The 22,768-nt window shown below is 49.4% G+C and overlaps 1 protein-coding gene across 3 annotated transcripts in view; it reads right to left on the reverse strand.

Moving 5' to 3' along the window:
* Positions 1–19,394: 19,394 nt before the first annotated feature.
* AZIN1 (antizyme inhibitor 1) overlaps positions 19,395–22,768 on the reverse strand; it is a 32,360-nt gene continuing 28,986 nt past the window's right edge. For all 3 annotated transcript variants that reach the window (XM_082858480.1, XM_082858478.1, XM_082858479.1), the window contains 2 exons: positions 22,292–22,506; positions 19,395–21,752 (listed from right to left, as the gene is read on the reverse strand). In XM_082858480.1, coding sequence (XP_082714606.1) covers positions 21,641–21,752; positions 22,292–22,506 — 327 coding nt within the window. In that variant the 3' untranslated portion in view covers positions 19,395–21,640. The remainder of the gene's footprint in view (positions 21,753–22,291; positions 22,507–22,768) is intronic.

Here is a 22,768-nt window from a genome sequence, read left to right on the forward strand (position 1 = left end):
TATTATGTAGACTGGCCAGATGTCCTCTGTGGTCACCCACATTTGGTCTCTGCAGTGGGCAGCACACAATACCAGGCATTAAAGGGCAGACGAGACATTGATGCTGTTGTTCTCATTCTATGCTTTTGGGTCCCCTTGGAGAAAATCTGAAAGCACCTGCATAGTAGATTTCTCTTGTGCTTTGTGGCCACCTTTGCATGAATCCTTTGAATGTGCTTCCCGTGTTTGGGTAAGATCCTACATTAGATGTCCATCCTCCCCAAGGTAAGAAGCCAGAAACTCGATTTCCCAGCCTGCCTTGCAGTGGGGCACAGATTCATGACCCAGGTTCCACCAATCAGATGTATTCATGAGAGACTTTGAGGAAGCAGGAACCTGCAGGCACCTCAAAGGCAAATGACTGTCCTCCATACTTTCCTGCACTTCTCCATAGAGGCTGTTAGGGCTTGAATTATGTCCACCCTCAAAAAAAGAAGACATGTCGGAGTCCTAACCCTTAGTAGCTCAGAATGTGACCTTTGTTGAAGATAAAGTCTTTCCAAAGATGATCAAGTTAATGAGGCCATTAGGGTGGGCTCTAATTTAGCACCATTGGTGTCTTTATAAAAAGGGGAAATTTGGATAAAGAGACACACAGGGAGAACACCATGTGAAGATGCAGGCAGAAGTTGGGGTGCTGCAGCTGTACACCAAGGAACACCAAAGATTGCCAGCACCCACCAGAAGTGAGGGGAAAGGCCTGGAACAGACTTGCCCTTACAGGCCTCACAGCCTCTCAGAGGGAACCAACCCTGCCCAGACCTCGATCCCGGATTTCTAATCTCTAGAACTGTGAGAAAATACATTTCTGTTGCTTAAGCCACCCAATCTGTGGTACTTTGTTACAGCAGCCCTAGGAAACGAATGCAGAGGAGAAGCACCTATGCTTCTGTGTCAAACGTAAGCTCTTAAGAGCAGGAAAGTTTGTTTTATTTGCTGGCACCTAGATGGTGCCCAAGAAATATATGTTCAATAAATGAATGTCCTCGGGACTTCCCTGGTGGTGCAATGGTTAAGAATCTGCCTGCCAATGCAGGGGACACGGGTTCGAGCCCTGGTCCAGGAAGGTCCCACATGCCGCGGAGCCACTAAGCCTGTGCGCCACAACTACTGAGCCTGCGCTCTAGAGCCCGCGTGCCGCAACTACTGACGCCTGCGCACCTAGAGCCCGTGCTCCGCAACAAGAGAAGCCACCGCAATGAGAAGCCCGTGCACTGCAACGAAGAGTAGCCCCCACTCGCCCCAACTAGAGAAAGCCCGCGCACGGCAACGAAGACCCAACGCAGCCAAAAATAAATAAATAAAATAAATAAATAAATTTTAAGGAAAAAAAAGTGAATGTCCTCTTCATAGTTCACAGCCTCTTTCCCAGAGGAAGAAAAGGCAGTTGCCCAATGTCCTGTGGAGTTAAGCGGCCTCTCTCCATCCTCATGTGCTGACCAGAGCATAATGAGGACTGAAGTCACCCATCCAGATGGGTCACAGGGCCCTGCCCAGCAGGGTTCAGCCTACGGGCCACACCCAGGACTGTCTGGGAATGGGCCTCCTTTATGTTAGGAAACGTGAGCCTCCCAGATTGTACACGGGGCTGGGTGTGTCCCGCACAGAGTGCCCTTTGTGCCTGGGAGAACGTTGGCCCCGTTTGTTCTGGCGGATGTCCAGGCACTGCCCACCTGCAGCCACCCCACCCCGGGGCTCCCTGCCTTTCCTCTCCAGCTGCACTTCCCTTCCTCATGGGGTGCGGCCACCCTACTGAGGGCAGGGCACTAGGGAGGAGGCCTGGGCTTTGCCAGAAGGGCGACCTTGGGAGCCTCTGGCTGGAGACCAGGGTGACTCCAAGGACAGCTGTCACGGAGAAGAGAGGGCTCTGGGATGGACTCACACGCCCGGCAGGCTGACAGAGCAGGGGCTGCTGACAGACCCACCTTGGGGCACCAGGAGCCCGGAGAGAGCTCCAGGCAGAAAAGCCCTTCCTGCTCATCCTGCCTGGGTAGGGTGGGGGACAGCATGAGCTGGCTTGCTGCTGGGGAGACACTATCACGGAAGGTCCACGATTATAATTGCAACTGTTCGTGTTCCTTTAAAAATTAAATTTAAAAAAACCCCCAAGAAATCTCATGCTTGTCAGAGCCTTCCTCCCCCGCTGTCGGCTCCCATTATGAATCCATGGCATCTTCTGCTGAGAGTTAATTACATGTTGTATGAAAGTTACAGGGCTTCCTTTTACAGTTTTTCCTCCTTGATGGGTCCTAACCCTTTTGGCTGCCTTCCTCTGCTCCCTCCCTCCCCATGCCGCAGGGAAGAAGGCACAACTGGCCTGACCTCCTGCCCTGTGCTCCTCAGAGCCCAGCTCTCAGCCCCACTGCTCGGGGCCTCCCTGAGTTGGTGAGCTGACGACAGCCCTGCCCATCCAGGTCTCATTTCCCACCGCGGGGCGATCCAGTACTGCCAGAGAGCTGGGGATTATGACACAGCACAAATGGAAGGTGTTATTAAAAGGGCCACGCACTTCACCCAGCTCCTGTGGCCCTCTTCCCGCCCCAAAAAGTGCGGATCAGGTGCGGGGTCCTGCAGCCTGAAGCCATCTGTTCTACGAGAGGGTGAGAGGGCACAGAGGGGGGATATGGTCCCTGCCAGGAGGCAAGATGCCCTTTTTTCTTACAGCTCCCACCTGGAGCTGTCTTCATTCTCAGGATGGCTCATCTTTTCTCCTAGGAGGCTGTGACCAACTCCCGGAAGCAACAAGTGTGGACTAATACCCTGAATTATTGCCTCTTTGCGGTGTTGAGTTTCACCTACTGACGAGATGGCTGAAATTGCACAGCTGCTGTCCCTCCCCCAGCCCAGCAGTTACAGCTCCCCTGGGTCTGGACAAGTCACAGCCCCAGAGGGCTGGTAGGGCTTTCTCAGCCAGCACCTGTCCTGAGCCAGCACACACCTCAAAGTGGAGAACTTTCTACTGTCCTCTGATAGCGCTCCCCTAAACCAATCAATAAAGGACACCTCAGGTTGTGAGTTAAAAGTAATCATGTCTATAATTACGATTCTCAACTAACGGCATGTGGAATACCCACTTGTTAGTAGGGTAAAGCTTTCCCTGTGGGCTGATGTCCTCCTGCAGCTACTCAATTCCAACCTAGGGTAGAGTCTGGGAATGTTAACTCGTTTTAATTATTAGCCTAATGTAAATTAGGAAACACAACTTGCTGTTACTGAGTTCCAAAATAAAATACAATTATGAATTTTCTATTCTTTTGAATATGTTTTGCAGCTTCCTGTCTTAGGCACAACCAAGAATGAACTTTATAAAAAGAATAATTTCTCTTCAAAGCAAAAGTGACTGATGTGAGAAACCATGCTGGATTACTGATGAGTGGGTTATCCACAGCCTCTAAGGCAAGGGGAATTCAAACTCAAGTGTGCAGAGCCTATAAGAATGCAAATTCCTGGGCCCTGCGCCCAGAGATCCTGATTTAGTAGGCCTAGGGTTGGGCCTAGAATTCTGCATTTTTAAATAAGCATCATGGGTAATTCTGAGGCAAGGAGCCATCCAACTACATGTTGAGAAACTCTAGAGGGTTACGGCTATGGCTTATAAACACAGAAATCAGCTGGACACCCAGCAGCTGCTACTCTCCTCCCAGCCAGAACTTCCCTGGAATGTATATTCCAGGAAACTAGTTATATGTCTATTTTAAAAATAACATTAGGGTTTTTTTCCTTGGTTATAAAGCTAATGCAGAGAATATATATAATGCCATAATAATAATTTTAAAAAATCACTCATAATCTCTCACAAGAAGGGGGGAGACTTCTAACATTATGTTGATGTTTTTCTTCCTTGTATATTTTTTATAAAGTTGACAACATATAGAATATATCATTTTATTCCATTTTTTCCCATGTTACAAATTTTTTTCTGGAAATATCATTTCTAAAGGCCATATAACACCCCCCTCACGTAGATGTGGCTTATTTTAATAACCATCCCTAACTGCTGGACATTGAAGTTGTTTCTAATAATTATTATAAACAACATTGAGATGAATACCTCTGTGCATAAGGTTTTATCAATATTTTTTTTTTTTTTTTTTTTTTTTGTGGTACGCAGGCCCATCACTGTTGTGGCCTCTCCCGTTGCAGAGCACAGGCTCCAGACGCGCAGGCTCAGCGGCCATGGCTCACGGGCCCAGCCGCTCCGCGGCATGTGGGATCTTCCCAGACCGGGGCACGAACCCGTGTCCCCTGCATCGGCAGGCGGACTCTCAACCACTGCGCCACCAGGGAAGCCCTTTATCAACATTTTTGATGACTTCCTACAGCTGGATTCCTAGTTGTGAATAACTGGATTAAAGGATATGAATGTTTCTGAGGCTCCTGATAGATGGACTGCCAACTTACTGTCCCAATTTGCCCCCTTGCTGGCACAGGGCAGAATGCCCATGTTGACGACCTTCTCAGCCTGTGCGGCAGCCTGTTTATCAAAGGTATCGCTCTTACCATATGTTATGGGTTGAATTGTTTTCCCTAAAAAAGATATTGTAAAATCCTAATCCCCCAGTACCTGTGGATGTGACCTTATTTGGAAACAGGGTCTTTGCAGGTGTAACAAGTTAAGAAGAGGCTATTAGGGTGGGCCCTTACCCAGTATGACTGGGGTTCTAATAAAGAGGAGATTGCCATATGAAGACGCACACGGAACACCACAGGCTAAGAGAGGCAGAGACTGGAGTGATGTAGCTGTAGGCCAAGGAATGCCAAGGACTGCCAGCTATCTGAAGCTAGGAAGAAGAGCCAAGGAAGGAGTCCACCCAGAGTCTCAGAGGGAGCAGGGCCCTGCTGATACCTTGATTTCAAACCTCCAGCCTCCAGGACTCTGAGCAAATACATTTCTGTTGTTTCGAGATACCCAGTTTGTGGTGCTTGGTTATGCAGTCCTAGGAGACTAATATACCATATGTTCCCTGGATTGGTGTCAGATGGGCCAAAAAGAGCTGAGGTGAGGTGCAAAGGACAGTTCTTACTCCCTCTCCAAAGGATGTCCAATGCAGCCCATTAATCTGTCCTTCCAGGGAACATTACCTGCTCCCATTCACAGGAGCAAGAGTCCAGGGCCCCGATATGTGGCTCTGGGACCCATCACACGCGAGAGCAGGGTCTGATTTAGTGTTTTCCCTCAGGGTAACATCTCACACGGTCAAGGGGCACACAAAATATAAACTTTGCATTTGTCTTCAAACTCTTGGATTTGACTCAATGAATACGTATTTATTAGGCTCTTTCAACACCTCCTGCACTAAAGGCTCATTCAGCAGCTCAGACATGCCAGTGTCTGGGCAAAGGTCATCTCTGTCACTGATTAGGCCTCAGAATGATTCACTATCAGGTTTCTCTCAGGCCTGAAACCCACGATTGGTTAGCAGATTGTGCTGCTCTTGAATTCCTTACCTCTCCTAGAGATGTTGGTCTTTGCTCCAGTGGCTTCTGAAAAAGAGCTCAATGCTCTCTGTTTGACCTTCTTGACCTTGGACAGAAGAATCCCAATTCTTCTTGACCCTAAACCTAAAGAATCCCAATGGAGAAGATTATACACTTAAGGAAGTTGTTATCCCAACAGTTAGAAAGTCTAAAACATTTTAAGCTACCCTTTACTGAGCACCCACCAAGTGTCAATTACCTCCTCTGGTCCCCACAAGAGCCCTAAGAGGTAGGTATAAGGATCTCTATTTTACAGGAGAAGAAACCAAGGCACAGACAGATCAGCAGGTGGCCCAAGGTAGCAGAGCTGAGACACGGCAGAGCCAGAGACGGAACCAGATTTTCTGACACACAGTGCCCCACTCTCTGCTCCATTACGTGGTCAAGGATGGCTGAAGAAGGTCAACTTTTCAGTGGAGTGATAAACGCTACCAAGGGATGCCAGATGTTTTGAGGAGTTACGCCCAATCTTTTGAGGCAAGATATTCCTCATTCAGCTCAGTTTCATCTCCAACTTTTCTGGCATCTGCAGTAATACAGGACTTTGTCACACGACCCCTGAAAATAGTCTAATCTCTGCTAATTCATCTAATTTTGTATCTCACTTTCAATATATCTATTCCTCAGAAGTTGCAAGGAAAAGAGCTCTCTAAATACATACCAGGAATCTCATATTTAATGGTGTGCTTTGAAAAAAGTTTTGTGAAGGGTTGCAGCCCTTATTTTTTGTATGACTGTGGATTTACACATGACATGTTAGCTTCAGTTAGGTCCACCTGCATTCCTGGATGTGCAGGCACACGCAACGGGCTGGCTGGCTTTAGTGAAGTACACTTAGGCTCCATCGACCCTTTGCCCTAGTTCCAACTGCTAAGGGAAGATGCATAAGCTCTCCCTGCTGAACAGCTTGCCAGGTGTCAATCAGGATAACAAGCCAGGGTCCCAAAGGCTGGGCGGAACTGTCAGGCAAAGAGCAGCTTGGGTCAAAACCCAGGATGAAGCTCTTGTGGAAGCAGCAGACACAGCAAACAGGAAGTGCCCTCAGACACAAAGGAGGCTATCAGGCCAAGCGTGGGGCAGAGGAGGGCAGAGGTGACGCTACTTCACTTCCCCATGAGTTCCACCAAGAGGGAGTTGCAAAGATGAAACTCTGGGCCTCCCAGTAGGCCTCCGGGTAGAGAGGGAAGTTGAAGACAGTAAAACCTCTCAGGCCAGGCAAAGCATGGTAAGGGTTACGTGCAGGTGCGGAGGGCTACAAGTCCACAGATTGTGCAATGGCAGGAAAGAGCTTCACCCAGATCGTGATAACTGTCTCTCTGACAGATACATGAGAAATCAGAATTTAAAACACTGGAGGAAGCAGCCTCTACCAAGAGAGTTCTCAGCATGAAAAAAAAGTGGAAGTTGGGGGTTGCAGTGTTTGTGGCTTAAGTATCCGGCCACAGCCCCCATTCTGCACCTGGCCTTAGCCTCCTAGGATAACCCCCACTGGTCCAGCCCACCAACTTCCCCGAAGGGCAACCACACAGGGCCCGGGACCTCCTGCTACTAACACTTTCCATACAGATCCCCAGCCAGTATTTCTGCCCTTTGATGTCACAGGGCTCTGCATCTTGTCCCACCTCAGCAAACTAGACCCCCTGGCTTCCCAAGAGCTGTTATTTTTAACTCTTCTACAGAGGCCTGGAATACAGAGTTTCCCAGAAGTCTGGCTCAATGCTATTTTGACCTGGCAGGAATGAGCCACCCATCCACACACTTGGGAGAAGGCTGCCCAAGGAGAAGGGGGCCGGGAGCTCTGCTCTGCCTGGGTTTGAATGGGGGTCACAATGGGCAAGAGGCAGCTCATGTGGTCCTGTGAGGCCATACTGACAAACAGCTCTGGACAGATCCGGATGGGTTTGGTTCACCCAGCTGTTGTGCTACTTCTGCCTGCAAGATGAGACACAACACCCCCTCCATGGGCTGGCATCACTTGTCGAGCCGTGGCTTTGGAAAGAACGGCAAGTCAAATCCCGGAAAGAGACTGAGAATAAATTGCAGCTGGAGGCCCACTAACAGCAGTGGTGTCTTGCTCATCCTGGGGGTCAAGGGAGGGTGGGGTGAGGTGGGATGGAGTGGGAGAGGAGGAAACCCAGGTGCCTGTGGAGCTTTGCTGCCTTTCTGTCTTCCTGGCTCCTCTCCCTTCTGACAAGGGCAGAGAAAACTGTCAGGATTAAGGAAGCTTCTAGGTGCCGCTTAGGCCACTGCAGGTGGGTACTTTTTAAAGGGTCTTTTGCCCTTCTTGAGCATCCTAGAGCCACAGGAGGCAGCCTCTCACAGTGGGTGCTCAACACGGACAGTGGCAGACCAGAGCACCCAGAGGCTCCAGCCTCTTACTCAGAGGAAGAAGCCCAGGCTCCACATTCCTTCCTGCAGCGAATCCATTTTCTTTCCTCTGAGGATTCTGGCCTGATTCCTCAGGTAGTAGGAAACTCACCTTTCCAAGGACTGCAGTTATGTCCTTGGCATGTTCTTAAAATTCTTCTTCCTTCTTTTTATGCCTCCTTCCTTCTTCCTACTACTCCCCGCCCCCCCCCCCCCCCCCCCCCCGCCTTCACTGGGCAGCCACCCACCGTCAACTTACTCAGCCTCTCCAATTCTTTGACCCTTGAACAGACATCCTCTTTGAGGGGTGGGAGGTGGAGGTGCCTCCAGCCCTAACCCCATCCCACCGAGGTCAGCGGAGGCCATTGGGTTAGGCCAGTGCATTTCTTCAGGTCCAACCCTAAGCAGGCAGGGCCAGCCCTCCAGGCTTGGCCAGAGCTGCTCCCATCAAAGGGATCTGGGCCGCGTTCTCCAGACACGAACATTCCCTGGTGGCCTGAGGCCGAGCGTGTCCACCCGCGGTTCTTCTCCTCCCCCAGAAACGTGGCCTGGGGCCTTTCCCAGCAAGGCCCTCTCCCTCCCCCACGCCTCCCCAAGCCACCCACCCAGCGCCGGCTCCAGCACGTGGCTCCGGGCGCAGATTCCCTCCCCGCCCAGGCAGCTCCGCAGGGCGTTTTTCACCCTCTCGGTTCCCCTACCCCCCGTGACTTCTTGTAAAAAGCTCCGCTGGTCCCCACCCACCTCCACCCTCCCGCGGCTGCCAGCCCCGGCCAGCCCCGTACCGCCTCCCCCGGAGGTAGCGCTCTCTCCCTGCCCCTGGCAGCGGGCTCCGCTTCGGAAACTGTTGACTCAGAGGGTGGCCGGGCGGCCAGCTTCTGATGTCAGCTTGGATTGGGGCCAGGGGAGCCGAGGGGCCGGGGGAGGAGGGTGCCGGAGGCGGGCGGGAGCGGGAGGCGCGGGAGGCGCTGAAGGCGCGGGAGGCGGGAGGCTGGAGGCGCTGGGCGCGCGGGAGGAGCCAGACGCCGGTCGCGGGGCGCGGAGCCGGGCCCTCCCGGGGGCCGCTCTGCCGCGGCGGGGGTCTGCGCTCGGCGTCCCGGCTCCGCGCTGCGCGCTCGGCGGCTGCGGCTGCCCAGGCGCCCGTGAGTCACGGTGCGTCACCGGAGCAGATGCCCGGGGAGGCTGGAGGCTCCCCGGCTCCCGCTGACTCATCAGAAAGCCCTGCTCCGCGGCCAGGGAGGCGGGGGGCGGGGCGGGGGAGCGGCCCGGGCCGGCGGCTGCCGAGGTCGTTTGAGGCGCTCCGAGCCGGAAAACCCCAAGAAGGCGGCTGCGGCGGGGGCGCTGGGGGTGCTCGGCGGGGAGCGGGGACGACTGGCAGCGACCGGGGTCACCTGCGGCGCGGGCTGGCGGACGCCCCGCTGTTGGGAGGAGGCGGTTCCGTGGCTCCAGCACTGGCCTCGGCGGCGCCCGAGGTCACGGGGTCCTACCCCTCCCTTTAAGACTTTGGGTCTGTCTGTGGGAAGAGACTGCGCCAGCATCCAGGGACTCGACGCTCTCATCCCCTGCCTCAGTCTTTCTACCCGTCCCTCCCCAGGGGAAGCTGCTCTGGTGCTGCAGACACCACGTGCTGGGTCAAGGCCTGGCCTCAGCTCTTTCCTGTCGCTGCCTGCTAACCACAAGCCCCCCGACACTCCGGAAATGGAGCGGACGGGCCAGAGAACTATCAGGAAGGGGCATGAGCAGAGAGGATTTATCTTTGTGGCTGTCCACCCTGTCCTGGAACAGGGACAAATTCTGTAGCATTCAGGAAAAGCGTGGGGCTCCTCCACGCAAGACGCCTCCACCCCACTCCCAGAGACAGGCTGGGGAGGAAGAGGCACAGAGGAGTGTGATCGTCCCCGCCCTTCCTGCATCTACAGCCTGGCCAGGGAGACAACCCTGCGCACACCAGGGCAGTGACAGTCTGGGAAGGGGGTACAGGCGCTTCCAGAAGGCGCTTCCAGAAGGTGGAGGCTTCCTGGTGGAGCTGGCATTAGGGCAGGGACCTTGAAGAGGAAGGATTTCAACAGATGGGGAAAGGACATTCCAGATGGAATCAAATGCCGGGAACCAAAACCTAGAAGGGGAAAGATCAGGGGGAGTTCTGGGAACGGCAAGCAATCCAGTTGGACTGGAAGAACTGAGGCGCACAGGAGCATCAGGGGCCTCTCCCGGCAGCACGAACGTGGATCTCAGAAGCAGGCACAGTGGCCCAGAGGGACCTGGAGTCACGCTGGGTTCCTCCCTCTGTCCCTGGGCACCGAGTCATGCCAGTTCCCAGACGGGTGGACTCTTTCCAAGTGTTCCACAGTCCTGCTCAGCCACAGCCGAAGGAGCCTTCCTGCCTCGGACAGCTTTTATTAGTTGGTCTCTAACGCAGATCCTCCTTTGTTCAGATATCAAATGCTTTCCCATTCTGTCCTTTGACCACTGTCTGTTTGTATTGATCTCCCTCAGTGTTTCTCAACCGCGACAGCACTCTGGAATTACCTGGGGGTGCTTTAGAAATCACAAATGTTGACACATGGGCTCCCTCCCAGAAAGGTGATTTCACTGGTCTGGGGTGGAGCCCAGGCATCAGCATTCTTTCACTGGGCAGCCAGGAATGAGAACCACTGATGCAGATGGTCACCGTCAAGAGTGTCCAGATGAGGCCCACACTCCCAGAGCGGGGGCCCCCTGGCCTTCAGACTTCCCAACTCCAACAACCCCCCACCTCCCCAGAGAGCGGCCTTGGCAGATCTCCAGGAGCAGTTGGGCTCCCCAAGGCTGGAGTTGAAACGTGTTTCCCAGGCATCCACTCTGCAGCTGAGGCCAAAGTTTCCAACAGGAAGGGAGGGTGAGGCTTCTGTTTCCCAAGAGCCAACTGGCCTTTCAAGCCAGTGATAACGACCATGAACCTCACTGGCAGGAGAACCAGGCATCAGTAGGAACTGCAGCCATTTCCTGTCGACAAGGCATACCTGGAAGGGGCCCTAGGTGGAGGTGGCACCACCTGTAACACTCTGTCCTCAGAGGTGGAGGAGGACCCAGCTAAGGACAGATTGGGGACCTGGGCAACAGGTCCTCTGCTTTCTTACGGGCAAAAAGGAGGTGATGCTTCCTGCCTCAAAGGTTCTTGTGAGGGCCCTGAGATAAATCACCCCAGCGTGGAGGTAATTTTCAGTAAGCATTCTTTTCTTCCTGTTATGCTAGTAACTCACAAATTTAGGGAAAATGTCCATGTCTGGGCCTCTCAGCTCTCTCAGCATTTGTCCACCCGCACCTGCCCAATCTACAGGATTTGGGGAGGACCCCAAAACCATATCTGAAGCCAGGGGTAAAGGAAGGTCAGGCTGAGGAGCTTGGCAGTGGCCTGTGTGCTGCAAGGGAAACGGTCCTTTGGGGGACCAACAGTCCTCTCCCAGGACTGAGAAGCAGAAATATGGCCTTGAACCTGGGGAGGATCTACAACTAGGAAGAATTTCCTGACAAATGGCAATGCTGCCTAAAGGACTCATGAGAGTTTGTGAAAGTCAGAGATCCATCCTGGATACCTGAGCCTGTCACCACCAAGCAGTGTTGTGTTCCCATTTGACAGCTGAGAAAACTGAGACAGCGACATTCAGTACCTTGGTGAAGCAGGCACAACCAGCAAGTGGCAGAGCAGTGACTGAAATGTGAAAGACCAGCAGTTAAGCATAGTGGGGCAAGACCTCCCCCCACCCCGCTTTTTGACTCTAAGATCTTGGGATTTTGAGTTTTTCATCTCAAGCCTTGTTTGCAATCAGAGCCCTAGAAAAGCCAAACTTAATCCTAGGGCTGACGCATTTAACCCAAAGAGAAAGTGTGTCACTGAAATGCTTGTGCACTCCTCTCCCTTTGAATCCCCATTACGGAGGAGGAAACTCTATGAAGGGTAACTAGTGTGTATTGGAAGGTCTTTCCTGGGCAAAATGAGGGCGAACAAGAGATTGTCGAAGGCCTTGGGAAATGCAGTAGAGACGCCACGAGATGGCCCTTTCTTGGATTTAGGAATGGATAATTCTTCCCTCCCTTAGAATTCTCCCCGGCACATCTCCTGGCGTCACAAGGTTCCTGGTGTGAAACCTGCGGGCCTACTGGGAGGTTAGGTATTCCTTTTCCCATTTCACAGATTAGGAAACTAAGCTGGACCGAGGCTGGGATTCAATATTGGTTGGATCTGACTGCATAAATTCCTTCCCTCGTTCCTGAGAGAGGACTGACCACCTACGGCGGACACGACTGCTAACCTGGCCGCCCTCCCAGGCCAGACTCTCCCCGCTGCAGGGCGGCCCGGGGCGCGGCGGAGCAGAGGAGCAGAAGGAACGGAACCGGCGCGACGCGCACACGCCGAGGGCCAGGGCGGGGGCCCCCGAGCGCCAGGGAGGAGCGCATTTCCCTTCCCGCTCCCCTGGGAACCCGGAGCGGGGGGAGGGGGCAGCCTCTGTCCTCCCCATCCGCCCCGGCCGCCAGGTGCCCAGAAACTCGGCCTCCGCCCCCTCCCCCCGCGCCTGTTCCCGGCGCAGCCCGTATCTCGGCAGTCACGTCTCCCCATCCGGCTCCAAAGTACGAGTCAGCCACGGCCCGGCCAACCCCGCGGAAGGGCGGAGGCAGGGAGAGGGAGGGCGGCGCCGGGTGCGGAGTTGGGGCAGACGGCCCGGGCGGGCGGGGCCGCGCGCTGCACCCTCCTCCTCCCTCCCGCGCTGCGCGGGCGGGTCTGCGAGGAGCCGGGTACCGCCCACCGCGCCAGGGTCGGCCCGGACCTATGGGCGAGGCGCTGGCTAGGTCCGAGCAGCGCGGCCGCCGCCCCGGCTGGGTGCTCTGCGGGCGGGGATCGGGGCGGGTGGGGAGGCCCGGCGGGGAAAGCCGGGAGGCCGCGCCTCCGGAGCGGCGCGCGGGCGGGTGTTGCTGGGGAGAAAAGCGCGGCCGCGGCCCCGCCCCGAGCCCCGTGAGCGCGGCGCCCTCTGCTGGTGCGGCCTCAGAAGTGCACGGAGACTCCCCCCGCATCTACAGCGACTACCCGACTGCAGAGGCAGAGGAGGGCTCCGGTCCTGCTGTAGGTTCGTAGAAATTCCTAGTTAATTAAAGATCTCCATTCTCTTTTAAAAATAATAATAATAGGGCTTCCCTGGTGGCGCGGTGGTTGAGAGTCCGCCTGCCGATGCAGGGGACACAGGTTCGTTCCCCGGTCCGGGAGGATCCCACATGCCGCGGAGCAGCTGGGCCCGTGAGCCATGGCCGCTGAGCCTGAGCGTCCGGAGCCTGTGCTCTGCAACGGGAGAGGCCACAGCAGTGAGAAGCCCGCGTACTGAAAAAAAAAAAAAAAAAATTCCAAAACGAGTGCTGAGCATTAGAGGAAAATTTGGAAATGTGGAGAAGAAAAAAAGAAAACAAATTACTCATAATGCCTGTTTTAGAATTTTACTGTCTGCCCTTCAAGTACTTCATATCTGCAAATCTGTGTGTGCATCTTTTATAGAATTTTAAAAGTACAATTTTGTCAGCTTTGTGAACTCATAGGCCTTGTTTTGTTCACTGCACCATCCTCAGTGTCGAGAACACTGTTTAGCAGTGTTCTGAGTGCTCAAAAACCAATTGTTTCTACCAACATGGGATCATGCTTTTCACACTTTCAAGACCATCATTTTTAGCATGCTTAAATTTTCTTGTATGCTCCCCTGAGTAGTAAAAGATTGATGATAAAATGGTCCACTAGCCCCCTTCTAGAATTTGAAGGAATGTGTTTGGAATTTAGAATTATTCTCAGCATCTGTATAAGGTGACCACCCACCACACGCCACCACCACCAGCTGCGGTGTCTGGAACAGCACAACACCCTGTAATCAAACACACCACATTCCTGCAGCAAAATGTGTGACTCTTCGCACCAACTAGGATAAATAAACACTATAAACAGCTTCATGTCCCTTCAGGCAGGTTTTGATGCCAAATGAGTTTGCACCGAACTAAACAAAAAATTTTTGAGTTTCCAGAACATTTTGAATTTGAAGAGACTGCACTAACCTCAGGTACAAGGGTCTGAAGACGTGAGTCTCTGCTGTGTGCGCTTGTTTTCCCATTTGCCTCAGTCTGTGCTTGGTAATCACAGGTAATTGAGGTGCCAGCTGATGAGATGTGAGTGAATGTGGGGTGCCCTGTGAAAGGGTAGGATATGGTTGGATTAGACTTTTGGATGTGGCCACACCTCCTTCTCTACTCCAGGCTGCCACCTTCAAACCAATGGACGTCACCACTTGTGTGGTTGCCTTTGTTTCTTCCTGGATTCACTTCTAGGGCTACGCTTGTCCCAGTGGACCCCACCTGGGGATTTTGGAAGAGAGCCGAAGTCCCCCAAAACACCCGCACCCACCTATGACCAAAGGGGCACGACAGTAACTTCTCCAAAAGGGCATGTCATTCGGCTGACATTCTTTGGTTGTGCTGTTACCACACGCACAGAACCATACGCAGCCTCTGGGCTGGGCCTCTCTCTGAACTCCAGACTGAGTACCCAGCCTCCCACTGATATCCCCACTCCAAAGTCACCTCAAATGCAAACATGTCCAAGACCACACTCACAAGCCTCTCCTCAAAACCTGGTCCTCTTCTCTTGTGACCAACGTGTCAGTGACCGAGCCCGTTATCCAGTTACACAAGCTAGAAACTCAGAGGCATCCTCCCCCTCCGTCTCCTCCATCCTTATATCCAACTCACCACGTCTTGCCCATTTACCTCTGAAGCAGCCCTTCACTGCACCACCACCATCTGGTCCCAATGCCAGAGCCTAACCAGGCTGCCACGCCCAATTCTTGCCCTCCTCAGGTCCTTTCTCCACAATGAAGCCAGACAAATCCCTTCAAACACAAGCTCAATTACTTCACATACACTGCAGGACCACCAGGAGAGGCTCCAATGTTTACGGCTTCACCTAGGATTTCTGCAGAATCGTTTGACAGCTCTGAAACACAGCCCACCTCGAGCTATAAAAAGAGTAACGCCACCCCCATCTTTCTTAGGATAAAAATAGAAATCCATCAAAAGGCTGGTAGAGCCCTGACTGGGCTGGGGCATCCTACACAATGCTTGTGCTATGAGTCTCCATCCTCCAGGAGCACTGACCTTCTTCCTCAGGCCCTTGAATTTCCATCTCCTGGCCTTTGCACTGGCCGTACTCCTTGCCTGGAACATTCTCCCTCCATCTCTTCACCTACTTAACTCCACTCTTCATTCACATCTCAGGGCAACTATCATTTCACCAGGAAATCTTCCTGACCAAGCCAAGTGCCCCATCATCTGCTCTTTAGCACCAGTGCTGTTCCTTCAAAGTTGAGACTCTTTTGTAGTCTTGCATGTATTTGTTGATTCCCTCAGGACATGGTCCTGTCTGGTTTGCCCATCATGGTGTTCCCAGCACCTGGCCCAGTGCCTGGCATAAAGTCAGTACTTCTTGAATATGTATTCCATGAATCCGCTATCTTGTCTGCTCACCCATCTTGGGACAACCCTGGAAAGGAGGCGGTGTTTGTGAGTTCATTCACCCACCCAACAAAGAGCATCTGTTATGTGCCGGGCTTTGGGGATATGAAAAAGATACAGCCATGATCTCAAGAGCTACTGGAAGATGGCAGACTGAGAAACCAGTTGACTGACTGCCTTCAAGATCTTAACTTCTAAATCACAAAAACTGATTCATGGATCTAGCAAAGCCATAGTCACATAGAAAACATTCCCCACAGATCCAATCAGCAAGAGTCCCTTTTCTCCCAACCCACCAGCCCTAATCATTCCCTGCTTTTCGAGCTGGCCTCAACCACTTGATCCTACAAAAAGCCCAACCTGACCTTCAGACTGAGAGGGTCCAAAGGCTTGCCTGGTGTTTGGGTTCCTTGGATGCATCAAGCTATGTAAACTTGGTTTTGTGTGGCCATAGGTATGTCATTGGTGGACCTGACATCCCAACTTGGAATTCAAAATGCACCTGGAAAAAGCCACAAAGTTTAACCACCACATTCCTTGAGTGCCCAGGTCTTCTAGCCTTTGGTTATATTGTCTCACACCCAGGAACAAGGGTCCCCCTTGGGCTCAGAGTTGTCACGGTAACTTGTCAGTGGGCTCAGCTCCAGCAGTTGTCATGGTCACTGCAAACCTGTACTCTGGGATTTGCAGTGGCAAAAGCTGTTGCTAATGGGGGTGGGTGAATGGAGGAGGGGAAGGAAGGTGAGGCAGAATCCCCTCTTCCTCCTGGCTCCGACCCACCTCGAAACCCACTGCAACAATGGATTGGGACAGAAAGGCGGAGGCTTGTATGACGTTCAGAAACATGCTAGAACATAAGAATTTAATACTACGTGGAATCAACTAAGAAAACCGAAATTGCTTGCTGCAACTTCGAGGAGGCACTATGAGCAAAGATAATCCACGAGCGCCATCTAGTGGGAAGATCAGCCATTGCCGCCCAATCCCTGAGCCCTTCTTGAGTGGCAGCGATGTCTTCTATGTTTCCACCAACAGGGAAGGCCAGCCATCTGCATCTGGGCCCTTGCTAGAAAGAGCATTTTGAGCTTAATTGCCCCTGGCACTGTGCTCTGCACTGTGGAAAGAAAGCTTCACTCATATCCTATGGATGCTTTGAATTTTGTTAACATTTTTAAAATTTGAATTTAAAGTGTTTCCCTTTTAACTCTGGCTGCTAGGAACCTCAGAGACAAAGCGTGGTCAGACTTTAGCAGCACCTTGTGATGATGACTTTTGGACTAACCTTGCCTCAGTTTTATCTAATATTTAAAGTTGTTTTCCACTTTACTGCCATTTTTTTTTTTTTTTTTAATTTTGCAGTAAGCGGGCCTCTCACTGTTGTGGCCTCTCCCGTTGCAGAGCACAGGCTCCGGACGCGCAGGCTCAGCGGCCATGGCTCACGGGCCCAGCCGCTCCACGGCATGTGGGATCTTCCCAGACCGGGGCACGAACCCGCGTCCCCTGAATGGGCAGGCGAACTCTCAACCACTGCGCCACCAGGGAAGCCCAACTGCCATATTCTTATCTAGTTACTATCTTTTTTTTTTTTTTTTTTGCTGCATTGGATCTTAGTTGCAGCACATGGGATCTTTCCTTGTGGTGCACGGGCTCTAGAACACACACTCAGTAGTTGTGGGCTTAGTTGCTCGTCATCATGTGGGATCTTAGTTCCCCCACCAGGGATCGAATCTGTGTCCCCTGCATTACAAGGTGGATTCTTAACCACTGGACTACCAGGGAAGTCCCCTCTAGTTTCTATCTTATATGAAGGATATTTCAAAGAATTTTTGGAAGAAGGTAGAGTCACCAGTAATTCCACACAGTCTCCATTACCAAAGCATCTTATTCAGGAGTCATCAGGAGCAAGAGGGTTCTAAGCCCCAGGGAGATTCAATGAGCAGGAACCCAGGAGATATAATGGCAAACACATACTGCAATTTTACTACATGCTGAGCACTTTTCTAAGCACTTTAAATGTAAAAACTCATTGAATTCTTACAATCCTATTATTTATAGATGAAGAAATGAAGCTCAAAGTTTGGGGGCAATTTGTTATACATCAATACATGGAAGAGGTAACTGAGGATCAGAGAAGTTAAATAACTTGTCCAAGGTCACACAGCTAGTAAGTGGTAGAAATGGAGTTACGATACCCCAAGTCCACGTTCTTAACCACTAGGCTCTACTGCTGCTTCATGAAGTCTGAGTCAGGCAGCAGCCGAGGCCAGAATGGGGAAAAGCAGCTTTGTTTCAGGGTCGCAAACTGAAAGAGGAACTCACAAGCTGAGCTGTGTGACACAGAACCACCTGCAGTTGTTGGTGTAATTGAGGTTGTGTGGATATTACACAGTTGCTGACTCTTGTCCAGCCCAGCATCCTGGATGAGGGATGCGGGGGACCCTGAAGGGTCAGACCACTTACTGTAGCAGGCCTAAAGATAAAGTGGGGGCAGGTCCATCCCTCAGAATCCAGAAGTGAGCTGAAAGCCTCTAGGAGGCCTCCTGAGATGGAAGTGCCACGTGGGCCGGGATTTAGGGTATTTTGTATACTGCTGTCCCAGCAAAGTGGGTGATGGCCGTCTGGGGGCTGAATTGCGGGAAGAGAGAGGTTAAAGTGTTGACAATAAAAAGGGGCCACTCAGGTTGAGTGGTGGTGACAAAAAAAAAAAGAGTGGTGACAGAATTGTAAGCATAGGCGAACAGGATGAAGTCTCGCACCGTCATTTAGGAAAAACTCTAACTGGAATCTGGGGCTGAATCTAATCACAATAAGATCCTGCTGGTTTACCAAAGGATCTTTCTTCTTTTGCACTCTCATGCAACCCCCCCTTTTTTTTTTTGTGGTACGCGGGCCTCTCACTGCTGCGGTCTCTCCCGTTGCGGAGCACAGGCTCCGGACGCGCAGGCTCAGTGGCCGTGGCTCACGGGCCCAGCCGCTCCGCGGCACGTGGGATCTTCCCGGACCAGGGCACGAACCTGTGTCCCCTGCATCGGCAGGCGGACTCTCAACCACTGCGCCACCAGGGAAGCCCCAACCCCTTTTTTCTATTGCCAATACATGATCACTTCGTCTGTTAGCCAGCTGTGGATTAACTTTGCACTTTCCCATAATTGACCCAGTGCTAAATTTCTTCCTAATCCATCAACTACAAAGGGTTTTGACAGGCATAAGTGGTATTATGGTAGAATCAGGATTTCAAAGATTAAAATGGAACTGCTTTTGAAACTGAAGCCAATATAGGTCATGGAATTCAGGAGTAAGAAAGATGGTGCTTACCTGCTCCAAGACAACACACAAAAGCTGGTAGCTTATCCCTTTAAGTAGGTAAAGATCAGCCTCCAGCAAAAGCTAGACTAGAACTAGTTTTTGTTTCTTACCCCTAGGCCAGGTTTCTTCCCCTGAAAGCCTGCATCTGCAAACACTTTATACCATACTTCTATCCCTACTTCAGGATGGATGAGGCAGGGATTAAAGTATTTGTAAGATTTATTCACAACTTGAATATGCAAGATTAAGATTTTTTTTTTCTGATTTCATACTTTCAAGCCAATTAAGCAAGCATCCTTTACTACATTACTGCTCAAGTTGCTAATAACTACTGTGAGGAAATCAAGAGTAACTCCCCAAAAAGAGACAAAAAACCCCAAAAAAAACTGGTGTGGCTTTTTCAACCCAAATTTGCGTTCAATATCAGCGCCCACATTTACTTGGAAGGAATATCTAGCTTAATTTATACAGAACTATTTAAGTGTAAGTTTAAACCTGTTAGGAAGCTGGTGAATATGTGACCCAAAGAAAAATCTTTGGGCTCACATATATATTGGACTTTATCAAAGCCTTCAGTATTCCGTATGTAATATCCAGAATCATTTTACCAGATTCAATTTGTTACTATGTGATAAAGCAAGATTCTGAAAGAATGCTTACAAGTTAACACACAAAGCTGATATGTAAAATTACAAGTCTTTCACGACAGAAGCCAAAGCAAAGCAAAACTAAAATGTAAGGAGGAATAAAAACATTTTATCTGTGTATTCAGAATCACACACAAGTTACCTTTACAGTTCAATTTACTATATAGAAATCATTTGGGTTTTATAGTTTCAGTTAAATTCTGAACTGAGATTACAATAGTTTAAAAAAAATTGTTAACATTATTTTAAGCAAACCAAATTGAAATACATAAGTTCAAACTTCAGATTTATGGCAAACAGTCTTCAAATACAACACAGATATTTCTTAAAGTTACCGTATCATTCATGTCTTACTTGCAACTCTGAGCTGTTATACACAGAATAGCTCTCCTATAAATATGGCAAAATCGACACGCCATGAAACTCAAAGTTGTATAGTCAGGCCAATGACTCAAAGTTGTACCATCTCTTAAAAGATTTGGCATTTCTGGACCAAAAAGCACAAGTAAAGAAGGTTAGGAACAATTCCTCCTCATTACAGTTTAAAAAAGTTGCATGGTAGCTTGGAATTTTGCATAAAACCCCACATTACATCTTGGAAAAGCCCAAAGGTAATTTAGATGACAACAGATTGGGGTCTTTTTTTTAAATTAATAGGACCCACAAAATTCAAATGGGAATTAATCAAATCAAAAATATTAAGCACCTACTGGTTTAAGAGATTGAAATTTATTAGAGATTCATGATCAATTTCCTTCCACCTTGAAATCAAGGTGTAAAAACCAGCTATTAAGTGCATTCCAAACTTCTCCTATGTAGCACAGGTAGAATTTTCTGTCCATTGGCACCAAAGTGAAGTCACATTTCCTCTTGGTAGACAGAAATTCCACATCTGAACATAGAGTAAGTTAGGAAAAAATGACCCCTGTTGCTTATTACTATTGTGATTCTGAGATCTAGGATAACTAATATACTAGCAGTGAACAACGCAAATTCCTGGCAACAACTGTCATGTTAGTGACTCTAACTCACTTCCCCCAATCACCATAAAATTTTAGTATGAAAAGAATTAAAACTACACTAAGCTGAACAAATGGGAAATAACAAGAAGCTAAGTGAACAGCTAAAACAAAACAAACCCTAAGTCTGAAATCACTGCAATTGAGAAACTGAAAATAGGTGTGCTTCTCCCCACCCCACCTCACAATTTTCAATTTAAATAATATTCCGTGCAAAGGAGCATCAGGTTTCTGGATATAGATGTAGCCCTTCTTTAAGATTTAGTGCGCTGCAGTTTTCTGCAATTTTATTTCCCTCCCCCAAAGGTTTTTCAAGGTACTTAAGAGAATCTTCCATTTCAGTCAAAAGATTTGTGATTCAAAGATTTACTAAGGTACTCTATGCATTCTATCTGTACAGAAACACCTATTAATTATTACAATTGGTTTATGAAGGATTAACATTTTTGGTGTTAAAATTGTTAAACATCATGCTTACTGCACATCAACTCTCCATAATGAATCTCAACTTCACAATGATTTACCAAACATTTTACTTAAATTACTAATTAAATAACTGAAAAATGTACTGAGCCAAACTAAACTTAAATGGGCTATAAAGGAAAATAACCTTCTAAACAGTCCATATACACATCTATTTCAAAACTACCTTTGCTAGCTAGCCCCTTTCCCAAAGTTTTAGCCTGAAAAAAACAGTAAAATCTACACAAAATTTTATTGCAATCATACAAGGGTTACATTAGGTCAAATACAACAAATACTATGATGCAATTGTACATTTATTAAACTACAGTTCAAAGCACAAATTTACACATTCTAAATACACTAAACGTATCTAATGAAATCACCCTGGTCTTCCACTGACATTTGATATATCTGGGTGAAAGACATTAACTTTACAAGACTTTTTAAACACGAATCCTTAGTATAAAAACTGTGTACTTGTATGTAAACGGTTTAATGGGGAACCCAATTAATGGGCTTCCATCTCCACTAAGTCATCCATTTTGTTGCATATTTTATTTTAAACGCTTAAGGGGTGGGGCAAACTGGTAAGTTTAAATGTGGATACATTATCTTAATCTCCCAATTACCCCCAGTGAATTATAGGTGAGAGCTAATTTTGTCTGGTCCCAAACAGCTATTACTAGTAGTTTTTGTTTCCAAGAGAATTAACAGAATAAGATTGTTCAAATTTTTTCCACACTGGAATGTAGACCAGACAAGCTTAACCTGCAACTTCATATCTAAAAAAGCGTTAATGCCTGCTTAAGCTTCAGTGGAAAAGTTGTCTTCCTGGCTCAACTGAATGCAAGAAGGCACAAAGAAGAAGTTCTTCATCATTGTGTCTGAAGTAATTCCAGCATCTTGCATCTCATACCTACATAAGAAAAAAGAAAATTTGAATTTAAGGATAAAGAGCACACAACCACATAACAAATGGACAATGAAATAGGACTGTAAAATAAGTGGTCTTCCAATTACTCTTTTTTTTTTTAATTTTCATTTATTTATTTGGTTGTGTTGGGTCTTCATTGCCGCACGCGGGCTTTCTCTAATTACATCAAGCAGGGGCTACTCTTCATTGCGGTGCGCGGGCTTCATTGCAGTGGTTTCTCTTGTTGCGGAGCTCAGGCTTTAGGCGTGCGGGCTTCAGTAGTTGTGGCACATGGGCTCAGCAGCTGTGGCTCACGGGCTCAGTAGCTCCGCAGCATGTGGGATCTTCCTGGACCAGGGCTCAAACCCGTGTCCCCTGCATTGCCAGGCGGACTCTTAACCACTGCGTCACCAGGCAAGTCCCCCAATTACTCTTAAAAGATCATTTTGCTATTACTTTTAAGTTGTGCGTTCATTACAGAATTAAAATTAGCAAACGTTCTGTCACCTCAAATCTGCTTTAAAACAAAAACAACATCTTACCAATCACTGTATGACATCATATAATAAATAGCTGGCCTCTGAAAATCATTAAAAGCAGATGGTTCATGGAAAGAATCTGCTCCCATATTATCAAAGATAAGCCAATCTCCCACATTCAGCTCAGGAAGAAGACAGTTTTCCACAATTTGATCAAGCTCATCACAGGATGGACCCCAAAGGCTGCTTGTAAACAGAGGCTCATCTTCCTTGTATTTCTGTAGGAGAAAAAAAGGTTGTTGTTTTGTTAGGTTTTTACTCAGGCAGGCACTGAATTTGAAGGTGGATAAGAGCATTTTTTCACTATCTCAGATCAAATGTGCCCCTGGAAGAAAGGCCTAGAACCAGCGGCAGTGATGCTCCTTAACTCTATCTAAGGAAGCAACTAAAGGAACTCAGCCAGAGATATGCAAATCCTCAAAAAAGGGGCAACCTTCCCCCATCCTAAAATATTTCTCCAAAAACTGGGATGTATCTTAA

The sequence above is a fragment of the Leucopleurus acutus genome, assembly GCF_964270905.1.
Source record: "Leucopleurus acutus genome assembly, chromosome: 17".
NCBI lineage: Eukaryota > Metazoa > Chordata > Mammalia > Artiodactyla > Delphinidae > Leucopleurus > Leucopleurus acutus.